Source organism: Heptranchias perlo, chromosome 1, assembly GCF_035084215.1.
Source record: "Heptranchias perlo isolate sHepPer1 chromosome 1, sHepPer1.hap1, whole genome shotgun sequence".
Lineage (NCBI taxonomy): Eukaryota > Metazoa > Chordata > Chondrichthyes > Hexanchiformes > Hexanchidae > Heptranchias > Heptranchias perlo.
In genome coordinates this window covers 30,050,960-30,069,992 of record NC_090325.1, presented here as the reverse complement: position 1 = coordinate 30,069,992, position 19,033 = coordinate 30,050,960, and the positions used below count along the sequence as shown (strand labels likewise).

Here is a 19,033-nt window from a genome sequence, read left to right as displayed (position 1 = left end):
TTATTCCTGTTGTAACCGTAGAAAAACCTTAACTGTATCAAACTCACTTCGAGTTACAGCTCCGGCTCGATATATTGTACATTTGCTTCGATTTTATTTGGTGGTGGCGTACAGGTGGAATAAGCAAACAGGAGATGCATTAGAGGCTTTAGGGTCAGGCTGGGAATATCTGAGAGACGAGAGCAATGCATCAACGGAGAGAGGGCGAGAGGGAGAGAGAGACGTGAGCACTAAACGAGTCTGATCAATTACTTAAGAACAGATAGAAAATAACATTCCGCAGTAGTAAATGTTCTATTAACGGGGCTAGTAAAGGTTGTTTGTAAATATCGCCGTCTTGACATCAACGTCTGCTGAAGTTAAGTCACTTCCCATGGTTCAGATTTTAAGAAAAAACAATAATAATGCCTTGAATATGAAAAGAAGTTTAGTTTAGTGCAGCAATTTGGTGCACAGAATAGTACTATTATTACTATTAACATTACTATTAATACTAATAGTATAACAATTCTTGCTGTATTACAATTAACATTATATCGTTACTGCAGTTAAGATTCCTATATTGCTAATAAATTACCACAATTATTGTTAATACTATTATTAATTATACTATTATTATTACTAAGTATCTGCTTATCTGTTACTTCAACCGAATGACAGCGGTAATGAAAGTTAAATACTCCAAATCTAGCAAAAAGCGAACAATAAGACGTCGGCTTTTGGCCAAGTTATAGTTTCTGATTTTTTAATCCTTTTCTTTCCTGTTTCTAGTTCTTTGTTCGCCCCCTTCTGTCTTCTTATTTGCCTTTGTAAAAAAATTTCTGTAATCAGCTTTTCTCCCTCTAAAACCTGGTATCTCTCTGGAGCACACCCAGTTTGAAAAAGGTGCTTCTTGTTGCGCTGTAAACCCGTTCACTTTATACTTCTGACCCTGGGCTGGGCACTAATAATCTCGGAAATCACCTGTTTCGCGTGATTTGATTCTAACCCCACTTGAGTTTGTTGACTAGTTTAAGCCAACAATGAGAGTTTGAATTTATATTAATACAGTTTAAATAGTCTAATACTGCTAGAAGAGTTTATACATATTTACATTAACATTGGCAGAATACTTTAGATTTGAAATCTGTTTCTAAACTTTGTAATTATCAGGTTAGCCGTTCGCATTCAGTTTAACGATAATTGACATCCAGCTTATAGTTTGATTCAAGTGAAATTGTGCTCCGCAAATAGCATGAAAGTTAACGGTTTGAAAGATTTCCGCTTCCAAACGAGAATGTGGTTCTCTCTGCTGGGCAGACGCTTTTAATAAAGAACAAAGTGTGTCGCTGGACGGACTAAAGGATGCCGTCTGAAGTCATTGGGGTACTTTGCGATTTCACAGGTGGAGAAGTGTTGGAGTAACAGAAAGATCGCTTTATTGGTCCGGATTTCTAGTCGATTTCGAGCCCTCTGAATAACAAACAAATAAATGGGTAAAGAGATAAAATTTTTAAAAAACGGTAAAACCAATAGCCGCTGATCTACATAGTTGGCAAACAAATACCTTCCCAATCGTTAAAATACACAAGCCCGTTTTATAACTATCCATACGATTTTACAGCTCGGTATCGATCGCGGTTTGATGAGGTTTGGTGAGCATGTATTGTATAATGTTTAGATCCAACTTTGTCGAATTGGATAAAGAGATGCCTAATTTATTCCCGTGGTTCCGCAAGGATGCAGCTAAAAGTGCGCCGTTACTGTTACCCCTTTCTCTCTTTACTGTGCTCCAGACTCGAATTCAATTCGTGTTCTTTCCGTGCCGCTTGCCTCCTCGCTATCTCAGTGTTGGGCGCTCAGATCAGCCACTGCTGTACCTGCACTTTAATAGTATTCATGGCTTTTCCAACATTACTAGATTCATCGCTATATTTTTTTTCTTTCTGTTTAATGACCTGTTTGAATTTCTCCCCTAGTCACCAATTGAAAGCAGGCTGCGTTCTTGTCCGTTCACTGAAAAAGATAGCTAGCAAAATCTGTAACATTTATTTTTATCTTTTGGGAAGTTAAATAAAAAAACGCGCACATATATAAATTCTCTCTGCTCCCAAAAGCTACACCAGTATTGTATAGCAATATATGTATATACACACATACACGTGTGTACATTATGCACTGCATGATACAATATAGTGTAATATATAAATAAAATATATACTGTATTTCATCTAGTGCCCAATACTGTAACATGCATTATATAACGTGTATTAAATATCTACTAAATAATTAACACTAATGTAAGTATTAACCGGCTTCGAAGCAGAGGAGTTCCGAGTTTGCTAGCATAATATACATTAATGAAGTTTACTAAGTTATTATGTCTCTGTATGTACAGACTCGAAGCCTGACCAGCAGAAGAAGGATTTCAGTCAAACAGTAATGACAGAACCAATGAGTAAACTCTGAGTATCTTTAACTTGCCTCTAAATGCACTTGTGTGCTCAATTCGGCATCAAATAATTACAGTCGAATATTTTCGCTTGCTAAGTTTTAATATTTTGCGTTCATTTCGTTAAAAGTGAAACTACAGAATTTTGTATTTAATTGTCTGCTTTCACAAAGGAATCGTGACAAATAAACGCAAAACATATTTAAGAAGATTTCATGAACTAATTGATCACATTAAACGTAAATCACACTGATATAAATATAAACACATTTGCATTATTTGTCGACATATAATTTAAATAATTATTTTCCGCTAATATATGTAGATTTAATTTTGATTATATTATAATATTAATCTAAGTACGACTTATAGTAATAGTGAGAAGGTGTTAAAGAAACTGAATTCAATTGAGTATTTCTCTACAGTATGTAAAGCTCTAAAGGTAGGCTCAGTAGCCTGGAGCCTGACGTTTGGGAGTCGGTGAATTTATTAGATACTTGAAAAGTCCATTTATCCAGTGTCAGTCAGGGAGTGACGTTAGCAGCTGTGATAATTGCTGTTGGATGGCAGGGCTGAGAGTTCAGAGCTGGAACACTCAGCCTGGGGGCTCCCTGCAGCTCTTAAACTCTCTGCTCCATCACAGTCCAGAGCAGCCTCTGACTGCCGCAGCTTCTGGGATGTGCCTTGAAACAGCGGCCAAATACACCAGGGTTTGCAAACACACGAGTGGGGTTAAGGAAAGGTTCGGGAGGAACTGCTGCCGAGGCCAGTATGCTCGTGTGACGGGCATTCCGTATGTTTTTATAGAAGGTAATTTGTTTATTTAAAAATACTAATTGAAAGCGGTGGATGTCAATATAATGAATGATCGATCGATCGGATGAATAAAATATGCTCACTAGTTTCCTTCTGTTTGTGCGTGTTTATAAATCTATCAGCCTTCTCCCCAATTTAATCATCACGGTGGCTCATTTATTCCAACCGTTTATTTTTTCCGATTTTACCCGCTAATTTCCTTTCTTATAGTTTAACATATCATTTTCTAGTTCCGTTCTGGATTCTCTCTCGCTCTCAATACCTTCCTTACCCCGTACCTTTCACTTCCAGCTTTCGCTTTTCACTTTCACTGTCTCTGAAATGTATCCACGTGGACACGTCGCCCGCTTCTTTTCACGGTTACTTTGCAGCGCAATTCATGAATGTCCCCACTCCGCCTCGCTTCCTTGCGGCGATTATTTGCGTATTTCTTTCTGTAAAGGGATTGTTACCAAAAAAAAAAGCACCAATCATCATTTGGCAACGAAGTGAGCAGAGCTGAATCGAAACAAGTTCCTGCCTCTTTTTATTAATTAATCACTAGAACAAAACCTGACCCGAGCGAAGAGACAATCGCGCGAATACCCCGGCGTTTCGTGTTAACATTACTTTAAAAAGGTTTGCTTCTCTCCCATGTTTGATAATCTATGAAACAAAAAAGTGTCGTAAGAATATTTCTGTGTCATAATCAGTTTTTGACAAGTCGTTACAATATATTGATTAATCTATTACTGTACATAAAACATTTTACAATTTTATTAACAACGTATCAGTATTGAATCAATCTTGTGCTAATATCTGGGAATGAAACACCTTTACCAACCGCTACTTTATGATCGATGATCTATTAAGGTGCATTGTAATATTTATCAAATTGCAGGCCGAAAACGGTAAGCTCTCTCTTTTTTAATATTATTTTATATACCGCAGGTACAAGGAGAAGCTCTGATAAATAAACGTCAGACATTATGGAAAGCATCTCTACTCCTCTCCCAGGACCCACTGATGTTGCGCTCACAGCACCGACAAGTTCCTTTGAGCAAGATTCTCTAAGTCAACAGAGATCTCCCCACATTTCCATGAAGCCCAATCAAGTTGGCCAAGTCATGCTGTACGGGGTACCCATAGTGTCACTCATCATCGATAACCAGGAAAGGCTGTGTTTGGCTCAGATCTCCAATTCCCTGCTTAAGAACTACAGCTACAACGAAATCCACAACAGGAGGGTGGCTTTGGGGATCACCTGCGTCCAATGCACCCCGGTCCAATTGGAGATCTTGCGCAGGGCTGGGGCCATGCCAATATCATCGAGGAGATGTGGGATGATAACCAAGAGGGAAGCCGAGAGACTTTGCAAGTCTTTTCTAGGAGAGAACAGGCCTCCAAAGCTCCCTGACAACTTTGCTTTTGATGTTAGCCATGAATGTGCTTGGGGGAGCAGGGGTAGTTTCATACCTGCCCGTTACAACAGCTCGAGGGCAAAGTGCATCAAATGCACCTATTGCAGTATGTACTTCTCTCCCAATAAGTTCATCTTCCATTCTCACCGCACCCCAGAGGCTAAGTACACTCAACCCGATGCAGCCAACTTCAATTCATGGAGGAGACACCTAAAGTTGACCGACAAGAGTCCGCCACAAGACCTGGCTTATGCATGGGAAGACGTGAAAGCCATGTTTAATGGGGGAAGTCGGAAACGTGCCCTCCCTGGACACTGCGGCTCCCTCAGTTCAGTGAAGGCAGTAAACAGCGTTATCACCCATATGATGGCCCCGGACCTCACTCAAAAGAGGGCCAGGTTTGCTGAGGATGATGAAGATGGAACCAGCGTCTCCTCTCGGAAAAATATGCGGAGTTATCCAGTCATCCCGGTCCCCAGCAAAGGATTTGGGATGCTACAAAAATTCCCTGCGGCCTCTCTATTCCCCAATCCTTACACCTTTCCTGCGTTTGGCCTCTGTCAGAAAAAGGACGACGGCGACGCTCTTGCTGGTGGACAAAAGCAAAGTGGACTATCTGGACTTCTTTGGCCAGGGAGAAAGGATGCGTTTTACCCACCACTCTGCATGTTCTGGCCACCGAGGGCGGCCAATGGCATCCCAGTGCCAACTTACCTCCAGCCCCAACCCAGTGCTATCACGTCAATAGGGGAAACCCCAAATTTAAGGCAAGCTTTCCTAGATCTATCTGAGCAAAGCGAAGCTGGTGGCCTGGCAACTCCAAGGGACAATTTGTTTGATAGCGAGAGCTTAAGCAACCCGGCCACACCTGACCAGAGGTTGGCCGCTGATGGAAGAGTTAAGCTCTTAGACGTGTCTGCTTTTACAGCCAGGAAGCAGAGCTACCTCTCAGCCTTCAGGCCCGTAGTTAAAGACATAGAGAGCATCGCCAAGCTTCATGGTAACTTAGAGGATTTTGGATCGGATCGGCATCCCTCCCCGGGTACCAGCTGCAGTTACCATAGCGACAGCGTGGAAAGCGAGGAAGAACAGGAGGTGGATGTAGAAACCAACAAACTTCCAGGCGATGGGCAGGAAGATGCAAGCTCTCCCGGTCAGTACACACAGAACAGCCTACATCAAGAAAACGGACCTAAAGGGAGTAAAGACAGGACCCTTTTCTCCAGCTCCAAAATGGAACCAAGAGTGGACAATAAAGAAGGGACGGAAGATCTAACCAATAAAAGGGGGCCCACTCCCTGCGATCCAGCATCATTGGAGCAGCCCGGTTACAAAGACGTAAATATCACCTTTCGGCTATTCAGCAAATTATTACTTGAACACAGCTTTGGGCTAGAATATGCACGGGAGGCGCGGTTAACGACCATCGTGTCCCTAAAGAAATCAATAATGCAACACAGTCTCGAAATTCTATTTCATAACTCGGTTTTCTGCAATATGTAATTGTACAGAATGTGTTGATTTGATTCGATTTTCATCTACATGTATTTTTATCTCTTTCTTGGGACTTTTAATTATTGCACATTTGCGTTGCCCTCATTACCATTACACAGCATGTTGCGAGGTTTACAAACAAGATTTCTTATCAAATTAACAACAGCACTCCAGTCGGCGGGCGGCCTCTCCATCACTCTCGGACCGTTCTAATATTTCGTGCAATTTGTCTTTTATTTTGCAACAGGGTCTTAAAAATGGAACCAAAAATCATCCACTCTTTTCTAAAAAGAATGAAGATAATTTTTCTAGTAAGTACAAAATGACCTATGCCTAAATAAAACCTTAAGAAATGATATAGGGAAAAAATACTAATTATCTTGATCAATTTCAAGGCGGAAACAAGGAACCAAAGTTTAAACGAACACTATTTATATTCGCGATCCTATGTTATCTGTGGACCTGTGTTAGCTTTTGACCCTCTGTTTATTTCTTTGACCCTCTGTTTATTTCTTTGACCCTCTGTTTATTTCTTTGACCCTCTGTTTATATTTGTGACCCTGTGTTTATTTGCGACCCCGTGTCTGAGACCTTCATTTTGTCCATGGCCCTGTTAATCTGTGAGCCTGGGTTAATTTTTGACCCTCTGTTTATTTCATGACCCTCTGTTCATCTGCGACCGTACTTTTGACTGTGACCTTGTTTACCCGTGACCATGTTTCCATCTGTAATCCTGTGTTTACTGTGTTTTTGTCTGAGCTACATTGATGTATATTCTATGTTACAGAGGAGACGAAACAACAGGATTGTTTCCCGGAAGAGTCTGACAGCTCGGGGGTGGGGTTCTGGCGGGAACCTGGAGGTGAGTGAGTGTGACCAGAAAGACGTTCGTAATAATGAACGAAAATATATATTGAAAACTTAAAATAACAAAGGAATAAACAAATGAAGGGCCGAAAAATGCTCTGCAGACCCAAAATTCAAACGGCAAACAAAAAAAAATAATGATCTGCAGAGGTAATAAATTAATCAACAAAATTAACTAAATTAATTTGACTTTGCAATAAGGACGGAGAAAATGAAGCTAGATCATCAGGTGTAATTACAAAGCTGCAAATATGAACACCACATTGGAATAGGTTGAAAAGAACAAAATAAAATAACAATCTTAAGAAAGTAATGCTTTATAATAAATAACATAATGTAGTAATGTTCTCTTTCAAAAACTGTTATATGAAGCTTGTTGCTTTTAATATTTGTCAACAGAGATAATAAAGGTGTTTTATGACAGCCATCAACGCTGATATCATCTGGCTCATAATGAGCCTCGTATACAATACATTAGAAAATTCCCTTTATTATCTTAAACAAATTAAATGAATCCACCTTTTCTTATTGCTAAATGTAGCCAAGGGCTTTACCTAAGACAGCAAAGGACGTGATTAGAAGTTCTGATGCCGGTTCTCAATTGCATTGAGCGGGGGAGGTGTCTGTTCAATGGGAGAGGGAGAGAGAAAAAAAAATCTAATTTGCCATTTATGTAATGCAAACTCGTTTGGCTTTGTCGATTCACGGTTAATTGACTGTCAAACGAGGTTGTTATCCTGAGGCTATGTCTGCAAATTTGCCTGTCAGATGAGAGAGAACACCAAGGGTTCAGAATGAGTAAAAATACACACGCTTTTTGCTCTTATTAGGGGGAGGAGTCCCTAAAATATACACACCACACACTATTTTATTTAAATACCCATTTCCCTGGATAAATTAATAATGTTGTAGAATATCTATTTTACAACTGCAATCGCTGTTCCTGTTAAAGAATGTGGAAAAACACAATCTTAGAATGGGACTAGCTCTAACACACGAATATTTTAAAAATCTCAGAATGAAAGTGGAATTCCTCCCGTTAAAAAGCAGACAATTACAAAAAGTGAAGCACATGTACACTATTGGTTTGGAAAGTGAAACTCCCATAAAGATTCTAAAAGTGTTTTACCTATGTATTTTATAGGTGACCAGGCACAAGAATCGACGTCACCACTTTCTATCAAAACTGATGTGGCAAATATGGAGAAAGGTAAACATGTTCAATGTATACACCTGGTGTGCGTATATATCTACAACAGCCAATACATGTATGTGTATACATCTATAGACATCACTATTGATTGTCCCTTTATACTATACGAGTGGTGAGATCTATATATCTAACAAGTTGGTTTATGTATCTACATTTTGTGAATTATTTAAGTATATTACTACGCTGTATATCATCTACATATATCACATGCCCCTTTACATCAGAATCGCTATCCAATAATTATCTACAAGTTAATTGATCTATCCATGTATGCTTTTGTTTGTTTCAATCCCTCTGCGTCTGTACCCACTATGGCACAGTCGGTAAAACTGTATTTCGGTGTCTCCACATGATCCACGTAAATACACAGACAGCATCAACGCCACCTTTAATAATGATTGCTGCGTTTTATGGAGATATACTTCATTTTTTCCTCCACATTTCAAGTTATCTGTATTATTAGGGAATATTTGTTGGGGAGTTCCATCTTCTGAACCAGACTTTTTTTTAATCCTCTTCCTTCTCAGACATCTAGTCCAGCGTTTGGAACCACTACGTGTTGCGTATTATTGCACCGTGACTTCTGTAAATCGCGCTCTCACACGGAATGTTAGATTACAGAAATCTATATAGTTGCACATCACTTCACCACATAATTGTCGGAATAAATCTATTATTTATTGTTATATTATTGCAATATTTTTTAAAAGGGTTTTGCGATTTTTTTTGTGTGGGGGCTATTAATAACTGGACAGATTAGTTAGTGGAAACTTAAAACTACAATTTAGTAAATCCTGCACTGACGATAGATTAGATAGATATAGGTAAAATTGATCATAAATAAGGGATGAAGAGAAAAAAATATTCATAGCTAGAAAGTTAGACAGAGATAGATGGATCCGTGGGTATATATAGGAATGTACAGAGCGATGAAAGGCATATAGAGAGATGAAGGGAATAGACAATGCGGATAAACTGACACATAGGTAGATTGAGTCCTATAATTAGAGACCGATAGGATAGACAAATAGAACATGAATAGGTAATACAATTAGTGGACAGTTAGACCAATGAACAAATAATGTAGAGCATTGGGTTTTCGATAGAGAAATGCACACATAAATAGATAAAGAGAATCTCTCTACCTATTTATCTACATATGTGTTAGATTTCCAACTGTACAATTAGGAATTATGATTACCTTTTTGTTTTGACAGGTTAAATGTGTAATTTCGCTGGGGAGGGGATCATTATATAAATAATTTTGCCTTCCTTAAATCGTATATTGTGTTCTTCCAGAAGAACTTCAGAAAGTGTTGTTGGAGCAGATTGACCTGAGGCGGAGATTAGAGCAGGAGTTTCAGGCGTTAAAGGGTAACGCTTCTTTCACTGTTGTCAGTAAGAAATTATTTTTCTCCCTTTTTGCATTGTGTTTACTGTATTAACTTCGGGTATTACACAGTGGTGCCTGACACAGACAAAACACACCTGGCCTGTTTATTTTACAGCAATAACATACCCACTATAAAACATGTATAAATCCTTTAAAATAATAAATATTCATCTATGGAAAGTGTCTTTCTAAGCTGTTTGATTCTTATTATAAACTGCCTGGTGTCGGCACCTGTACGCGAGTAAATGATAAACACTATCGGCTTGTGTAGCAATTTATAATTGTTCATTATTTTAATATAACGATAGAGGTCAGCCGCGTGTGTTATTGTGACGTGGATGGAAATATAATTCTCCGGGTTTAATCTTGTGTGTGCATGCGTGTGTTTGTGCGTGTATGTGTGTAAAAGTATATTTTAAAATGTCAAATTGGAGATAGCAAGGAAAAAGTAATTTTAGATGATTAGAATGAAGTTTTGTTCTGTAGGCAGCATGCAGAAGTTAAAATGATGGTAATAATCACCTGTGTAAGTCCGAGGTTCATCTGACCCATGTTTTTGCTTATTTATCTATTTATTGATCAGATAACTTCCAGGACCAGATGAAGCGGGAGCTGGCGTACAGAGAGGAGATGGTTCAGCAACTACAGATGGTGAGATGGGACTTATATCCTGTTTCACCCTTTGCCCTGCGCTTGTTACTGTTGTGTATCTGTTTCATGAAATGATTCGTTTTTTTTACAGTGTTTGTTTATTTACCCATTTATTAAATTATTTACTGTTATTTTTCTTTAGTAACGACTAAAGTAACATGCAAGCATAATATAAATATTCTTCAGGATTTTAGCCTATATTTAGGGCAAGGTCCAAATCCAGATCTTCCCTGAGGGAAAATATGTTGAATGTGTGATTTGGAGGGAGTGGGAGATCCTTACCAATTTTGCATGCCTGTCTATCAATGTAACACAATGAACAGACTGAGACTAGGTACAATGTAACACAGTGAGCAGACTGACACTGAGCACAATGTAACATTGTGAGCAGTGTGACACTGGGCACAATGTAACGTAGCTAGCAGACTGACACTGGGCACTCTGTAACATCACGAGCAGACTGACACTGGGCACAATGTAGCGAGCAGAGTGAGACTAGGCACATTGTAACTTAGCTAGCAGACTGACGCTGGGCACTCTGTAACATCACGAGCAGACTGACACTGGACACAATGTAACGTACCGAGCAGTGTGACACTGGGCACAATGTAACACAGTGAGCAGACTGAAGCTAGGAACAATGTAACATAACAAGCAGGCTGTCACAAGGAACAACATAACATAGTGAGCAGACTGACACTGGGCAAATGTAACATAGTGAGCAGACTGACATTGTAACATAGTGAGCAGACTGACTGCACAGTGTGAAATAGTGAGCAGATTGACACTGGGCACACTGTAACATAGCAAGCAGACTGACATTGGGGACAATGTAACATGGGCACAATGTAGCATAGATAGCAGACTGACACTGGGCACACTGTAATTTAGCGTGCAGAGTTAGAATGGGCACAATGTAACATAGCGAGCATTGTAGGACTGGGCACAGTGTAACATAGTGAGCAGACTAACACTGGACACAGTGTAACATAGTGAGCAGAGTGAGACTGGGCACAAAGTAACATAGCAGCAAACGGACACTGAGTACACTGTAACAACACAGCAGATGGACACTAGGCAGATTGTAACATAATGAGCAGGTTGACACTGAGCACAATGAAACATCATAGCAGAATGAAACTAGGTACAATGTAACATAGCGAGCAGACTGACACTGGGCACAACATAACTTAATGAGCAGACTGACACTGGGCACAACGTAACTTAGCAAGCAGACTGACACTGGGCACAATGTAACTTGGCGTGTAGACTGACACTGGGCACAGTGTAACATGGTGAGCTGACTGACATTGGGCACAATGTAACATGGTGAGCTGACTGACATTGGGCACAATGTAACATGGTGAGCAGACTGACATTGGGCACAATGTAACATGGTGAGCAGACTGACATTGGGCACAATGTAACATGGTGAGCTGACTGACACTGGGCACAATGTAACATGGTGAGCTGACTGACATTGGGCACCATGTAACATGGCGAGCAGACTGACATTGGGCACAATGTAACATGGTGAGCTGACTGACATTGGGCACAATGTAACATGGTGAGCTGACTGATATTGGGCACAATGTAACATGGTGAGCTGACTGACATTGGGCACAATGTAACATGGTGAGCTGACTGACATTGGGCACAATGTAACATGGTGAGCTGACTGACATTGGGCACAATTTAACATAACGAGCAGACTGACACTGGTCTCACTATAACATAGCAGCAAACTGACCGGGCACACTGTAACAACGCGGCAGACGGACAATAGGCAGAATGTAACATAGTGAGCAGCCTGACACAGAGCATAATGTAACATAATGAGCAGGTTGACACTGAGCACAATGTAATATAGTGAGCAGACTGACACTGGGCACGTTATAATTTAGTGAGCAGACTGTCACTGGGCACAATGTAATATTGCGAGCAAAGTGACACTGGGCACAATGTGACATCGCAGCAGTGTGAGACTGGGCACAATGTAACATAGCGAGCAGACTGTCACTGGGCACAATGTAACACAGCGAGCAGACTGTCACTGGGCACAATGTAACATAGTGAGCAGACTGTCACTGGGCACAATGTAACATAGTGAGCAGACTGTCACTGGGCACAATGTAACATAGCGAGCAGACTGACACTGGGCACAATGTAACATAGCAAGCAGACTGTCACTGGGCACAATGTAACATAGTGAGCAGACTGTCACTGGGCACAATGTAACATAGTGAGCAGACTGTCACTGGGCACAATGTAACATAGTGAGCAGACTGACACTGAGCACAATGTAACATAGCGAGCAGACTGTCACTGGGCACAATGTAACATAGTGAGCAGACTGTCACTGGGCACAATGTAACATAGCAAGCAGACTGACACTGGGCACAATGTAACATAGTGAGCAGACTGACACTGGGCACAATGTAACATAGTGAGCAGACTGTCACTGGGCACAATGTAACATAGCAAGCAGACTGACACTGAGCACAATGTAACATAGCGAGTAGACTGTCACTGGGCACAATGTAACATAGTGAGCAGACTGTCACTGGGCACAATGTAACATAGTGAGCAGACTGTCACTGGGCACAATGTAACATAGTGAGCAGACTGTCACTGGGCACAATGTAACATAGTGAGCAGACTGTCACTGGGCACAATGTAACATAGTGAGCAGACTGTCACTGGGCACAATGTAACATAGCGAGCAGACTGTCACTGGGCACAATGTAACATAGTGAGCAGACTGTCACTGGGCACAATGTAACATAGCGAGCAGACTGTCACTGGGCACAATGTAACATAGCAAGCAGACTGTCACTGGGCACAATGTAACATAGTGAGCAGACTGTCACTGGGCACAATGTAACATAGTGAGCAGACTGTCACTGGGCACAATGTAACATAGTGAGCAGACTGACACTGAGCACAATGTAACATAGCGAGCAGACTGTCACTGGGCACAATGTAACATAGTGAGCAGACTGTCACTGGGCACAATGTAACATAGCAAGCAGACTGACACTGAGCACAATGTAACATAGCGAGTAGACTGTCACTGGGCACAATGTAACATAGTGAGCAGACTGTCACTGGGCACAATGTAACATAGTGAGCAGACTGTCACTGGGCACAATGTAACATAGTGAGCAGACTGTCACTGGGCACAATGTAACATAGTGAGCAGACTGTCACTGGGCACAATGTAACATAGTGAGCAGACTGTCACTGGGCACAATGTAACATAGCGAGCAGACTGTCACTGGGCACAATGTAACATAGTGAGCAGACTGTCACTGGGCACAATGTAACATAGTGAGCAGACTGACACTGGGCACAATGTAACATAGTGAGCAGACTGTCACTGGGCACAATGTAACATAGTGAGCAGACTGTCACTGGGCACAATGTAACATAGCGAGCAGACTGTCACTGGGCACAATGTAACATAGCGAGCAGACTGTCACTGGGCACAATGTAACATAGTGAGCAGACTGTCACTGGGCACAATGTAACATAGCGAGCAGACTGTCACTGGGCACAATGTAACATAGTGAGCAGACTGTCACTGGGCACAATGTAACATAGCGAGCAGACTGTCACTGGGCACAATGTAACATAGTGAGCAGACTGACACTGGGCACAATGTAACATAGTGAGCAGACTGACACTGGGCACAATGTAACATAGTGAGCAGACTGACACTGAGCACAATGTAACATAGCGAGCAGACTGTCACTGGGCACAATGTAACATAGTGAGCAGACAGTCACTGGGCACAATGTAACATAGTGAGCAGACTGTCACTGGGCACAATGTAACATAGTGAGCAGACTGTCACTGGGCACAATGTAACATAGCGAGCAGACTGACACTGGGCACAATGTGACATCGCAGCAGTGTGAGACTGGGCACAATGTAACATAGCGAGCAGACTGTCACTGGGCACAATGTAACATAGCGAGCAGACTGTCACTGGGCACAATGTAACATAGTGAGCAGACTGTCACTGGGCACAATGTAACATAGTGAGCAGACTGTCACTGGGCACAATGTAACATAGCGAGCAGACTGTCACTGGGCACAATGTAACATAGCAAGCAGACTGTCACTGGGCACAATGTAACATAGTGAGCAGACTGTCACTGGGCACAATGTAACATAGTGAGCAGACTGTCACTGGGCACAATGTAACATAGTGAGCAGACTGACACTGAGCACAATGTAACATAGCGAGCAGACTGTCACTGGGCACAATGTAACATAGTGAGCAGACTGTCACTGGGCACAATGTAACATAGCAAGCAGACTGACACTGGGCACAATGTAACATAGTGAGCAGACTGACACTGGGCACAATGTAACATAGTGAGCAGACTGTCACTGGGCACAATGTAACATAGCAAGCAGACTGACACTGAGCACAATGTAACATAGCGAGTAGACTGTCACTGGGCACAATGTAACATAGTGAGCAGACTGTCACTGGGCACAATGTAACATAGTGAGCAGACTGTCACTGGGCACAATGTAACATAGTGAGCAGACTGTCACTGGGCACAATGTAACATAGTGAGCAGACTGTCACTGGGCACAATGTAACATAGTGAGCAGACTGTCACTGGGCACAATGTAACATAGCGAGCAGACTGTCACTGGGCACAATGTAACATAGTGAGCAGACTGTCACTGGGCACAATGTAACATAGTGAGCAGACTGACACTGGGCACAATGTAACATAGTGAGCAGACTGTCACTGGGCACAATGTAACATAGTGAGCAGACTGTCACTGGGCACAATGTAACATAGCGAGCAGACTGTCACTGGGCACAATGTAACATAGCGAGCAGACTGTCACTGGGCACAATGTAACATAGTGAGCAGACTGTCACTGGGCACAATGTAACATAGCGAGCAGACTGTCACTGGGCACAATGTAACATAGTGAGCAGACTGTCACTGGGCACAATGTAACATAGCGAGCAGACTGTCACTGGGCACAATGTAACATAGTGAGCAGACTGACACTGGGCACAATGTAACATAGTGAGCAGACTGACACTGGGCACAATGTAACATAGTGAGCAGACTGACACTGAGCACAATGTAACATAGCGAGCAGACTGTCACTGGGCACAATGTAACATAGTGAGCAGACTGTCACTGGGCACAATGTAACATAGTGAGCAGACTGTCACTGGGCACAATGTAACATAGTGAGCAGACTGTCACTGGGCACAATGTAACATAGCGAGCAGACTGACACTGAGCACAATGTAACATAGCGAGCAGACTGTCACTGGGCACAATGTAACATAGTGAGCAGACTGTCACTGGGCACAATGTAACATAGTGAGCAGACTGTCACTGGGCACAATGTAACATAATGAGCAGACTGACATTGGGCACAATGTAACATAGCAAGCAGACTGTCACTGGGCACAATGTAACATAGTGAGCAGACTGTCACTGGGCACAATGTAACATGGCAAGCAGACTGACATTGGGCACAACCTAATATCGCGAGCAGATTAACATTATGCAAACTGAAGATGATGTCAGAAGCTCGTACCAATATTACTGGATGTGAAAAGCATATTGTCATTAATGTGCACAATTTGTTTCACCAATGTTTCTTTCTCTTTGTAAGTTTTTACCTCTTTATTTTTCTTGTATCTGTACTCGACTCTCTTCTTTCTTATCTGTCAACATCTCTCTTTCTCTTACGTATTGATGTATATTTCTATATTTCACTCTGTGAATTTCTGTCTGTTTCCTCTCTTAGCTTTCCCTTTCTCTGTAATAAGTTCACACTTCATTATCAATGTATAGTGTAGACATTAAAGGAATATTTATTTCTATTTTTATTATTTAAGATTAATGTTTATAGAACCTTACTTTGGATTGGCAGAAAATATTTTTGCGCTGGTTGAAAGTCCATCTACTTGATAAATATATATATATCAAACCAATGAACTGTTCTACAGCTGGTGTTTGAGGATCTTTTTGATAAAATTGTTATATTTTTTAAATCAGGTTCTGGATTTAGAGTCATTTAAAAGGCCAAATGTTTGAAGTGTACACAATATAAAGTCAGAAGAAAGTTTATAAGATACATCTTTAGTTTCTCTTTTTAAATTTCTAACAGAGTCCAATGTCTGAAGGTCTGTTATGAAAGCCAACGGGAACAGTCTGGAGTGCACTGGTGATGCAGTACCACCTGCTGCTGCATATTTAGCTGGTTATAGTGTCAATTTACTTTCAGTGACGGGATCTATGTTGAATTAGCTAGTCTTGGTCTGGGTGGGCTTAGGGATGGAGAAAGAAAAAGATCAGCCAGAGTTCTCACTCCTCATCGCTGTCCAGTGACCTGTGCTGGAAAAGGCACATGTGTGAACAGTGAATGAGGACAATATGACCCTCCAGTGGAATAGTCTGTATTCATTGTCAAACATTGTAAAATGCAATGCCCATCATGGTGGCAGTGCTTATGGCTCATGGCATAATCTTAATCTTTCAGTGTATTATAACATGCAGCATTGTATTATCCAGTTTGTAACACATAGAATTATATAGAGTTACATAGAGTCGACAGCACAGAAACAGGCCATTCAGCCCAACTAGTCTATGCTGGCATTTATGCTCCACATCTCTTCATCTAACCCTATCAGCATATACTTCTAAAATGTAATTCTATGCATCATAGTAGGATACAGCACAGAAGGCGGCCATTCAGCCCACTATGCCTGTGCCAGCTCTTTGGTGGAACTCTACAATTAGTCCCACTCCCTGCTCTTCCTTCATAGACCTGTAAATTTTTTCCTTTAAGTATTTATCCAATTCCCTTTTGAAAGTTATTATTGAATCTGCTTCCACCACCCTTTCTGGCAATGCATTCCAGATCATTACAACTCGCTGCATAAAAAAATGCTTCCTCATGTCGCCTCTGCTTTTTGCCAATCACCTGAAATCTGGTTACCGACCCTTCTGTCACTGGAAACAGTTTCTCCTTATTTACCCTATCCAAACTGTTCATGATTTTGAACACCTTTATCAAATCTCCTCATAACCTTCTCTGTTCTAAGGAGAACAACTACAGCTTCTCCAATCTCTCCACATAACTAAAGTTCCTCATCCCTGGCACCATTCTAGTAAATCTCTTCTGCACCCTCTCTAAGGCCTTGACATCCTTCCTAAAGTGTGGTGCCCAGAATTGAACACAATATTCCAACTGAGGCCTAACCAATGTTTTATAAAAGTTTAGCATAACTTCCTTGCTTTTGTACTCTATTAATAAAGCTCAGAATCCATTTGCTTTTTAACGTCCTTCTCAATTTGTCCTGCCACCTTCAAAGATTTGTGTACATTAAACCCCAGGTCCCTCTGTTCCTGTACCCCCTTTTAAATTGTGCCATATAGTTTATGTTGCCTCTCTTCATTCTTCCTACCAAAATGTATTACTTCACATTTCCTGCGTTAAATTTGATCTGCTATATGTCTGCCCATTTCACCAGTCTGTCTATGTCCTGCTGGAGTCTGTTACTATCCTCCACATTGTTTATCACATTTCCGAGTTTCGTGTCATCTGCCAACTTTAAAATTATACGCTGTATACCCAAGTCCAGGTCATTAATATATATCAAAAAGAGCAGTGGTCCTAATACTAACCCCTGGGGAACACCACTGTATAAGAACATAAGAAATAGGAGCAGGAGTAGGCCACAAGGCTCCTCAAGCTTGCTCCGCCATTCAATCAGATCACGGCTGATCTTCAACCTCAACTCCACTTTCCTGCCCGATCCTCATATCCCTTTATTCCCCTAGACTCCAGAAATCTATCTATCTCAGCCTTGAATATATTCAATGACTCAGTATCCACAGCCCTCTGGGGTATAGAACTCCAAAGATTCACAATCCTCTAAGTGAAGAAATTCCTCCTTATCTCAGTCTTAAATAGCCGATCCTACTACCCTCCAGTCTGAAAAACAACCGTTCACCACTACTTTCTGCTTCCTGTCCCTTAGTCAATTTTGTTTCCAAACTACCACTGTCCCTTAATCCCATGGGCTTCAATTTTGCATACATATCTATTATATGGTACTTTATCAAATGCCTTTTGAAAGTCCATATACACAACATCAACAGCATTACCCTCATCAACCCTCTCCATTACTTCATCAAAGAACTTCATCATGTTAAACATGATTTTCCCTTAACAAATCCATGCTAACTTTCATTTATTAGCCCATACTTTTCCAAATGCTAATTAATTTTGACCCAGATTATTGTCTCTAAAAGTTTCCCCATCACACACTGGCCTGTAGTTGCCGGGTTTATCCCTCTCCCCTTTTTTGAACAGGAATGTAACATTTGCAGTTCTCCAGTCCTCCGGCACCACCCCATATCTAAGGAGCATTGGAAGATTGGAAGATCCTCGGCAATTTCCTTACTTCCCTCAGTAACCTAGGATGCATCCCGTTTTCTACTTTGAGTACTGCCAATCTTTTAAGTACCGCCTCTTTATCTATTTTTAGGCTATCCAATAGCACAACTACCTCCTCCTTTACTGTTACATTGGCAGCATCCTCTTCTCTAGTGAAGACGGATGTGAAGTATTCATTTAGTACCTCAGCCATGCCCTCTGCCTCCACAAGAAGATCTCCTTTCTTGTCTCTACTTGGCCCCACATTTCCTTTGACTACCATTTTACTATTTATATGTTTATAAAAGACTTTTGGGTTCCCTTTTATA

General features: G+C 41.2%; 1 protein-coding gene across 1 annotated transcript in view; it reads left to right on the top strand.

Annotated features, from left to right (window-relative positions):
* Positions 1–4,215: 4,215 nt before the first annotated feature.
* Positions 4,216–19,033, top strand: part of skor2 (SKI family transcriptional corepressor 2) — a 53,668-nt gene continuing 38,850 nt past the window's right edge. Inside the window, exons 1-6 of the mRNA XM_067982272.1 lie at positions 4,216–5,985; positions 6,389–6,452; positions 6,929–7,003; positions 8,153–8,218; positions 9,521–9,619; positions 10,198–10,265. Of these exons, the coding sequence (XP_067838373.1) occupies positions 4,216–5,985; positions 6,389–6,452; positions 6,929–7,003; positions 8,153–8,218; positions 9,521–9,619; positions 10,198–10,265 (2,142 nt within the window). The remainder of the gene's footprint in view (positions 5,986–6,388; positions 6,453–6,928; positions 7,004–8,152; positions 8,219–9,520; positions 9,620–10,197; positions 10,266–19,033) is intronic.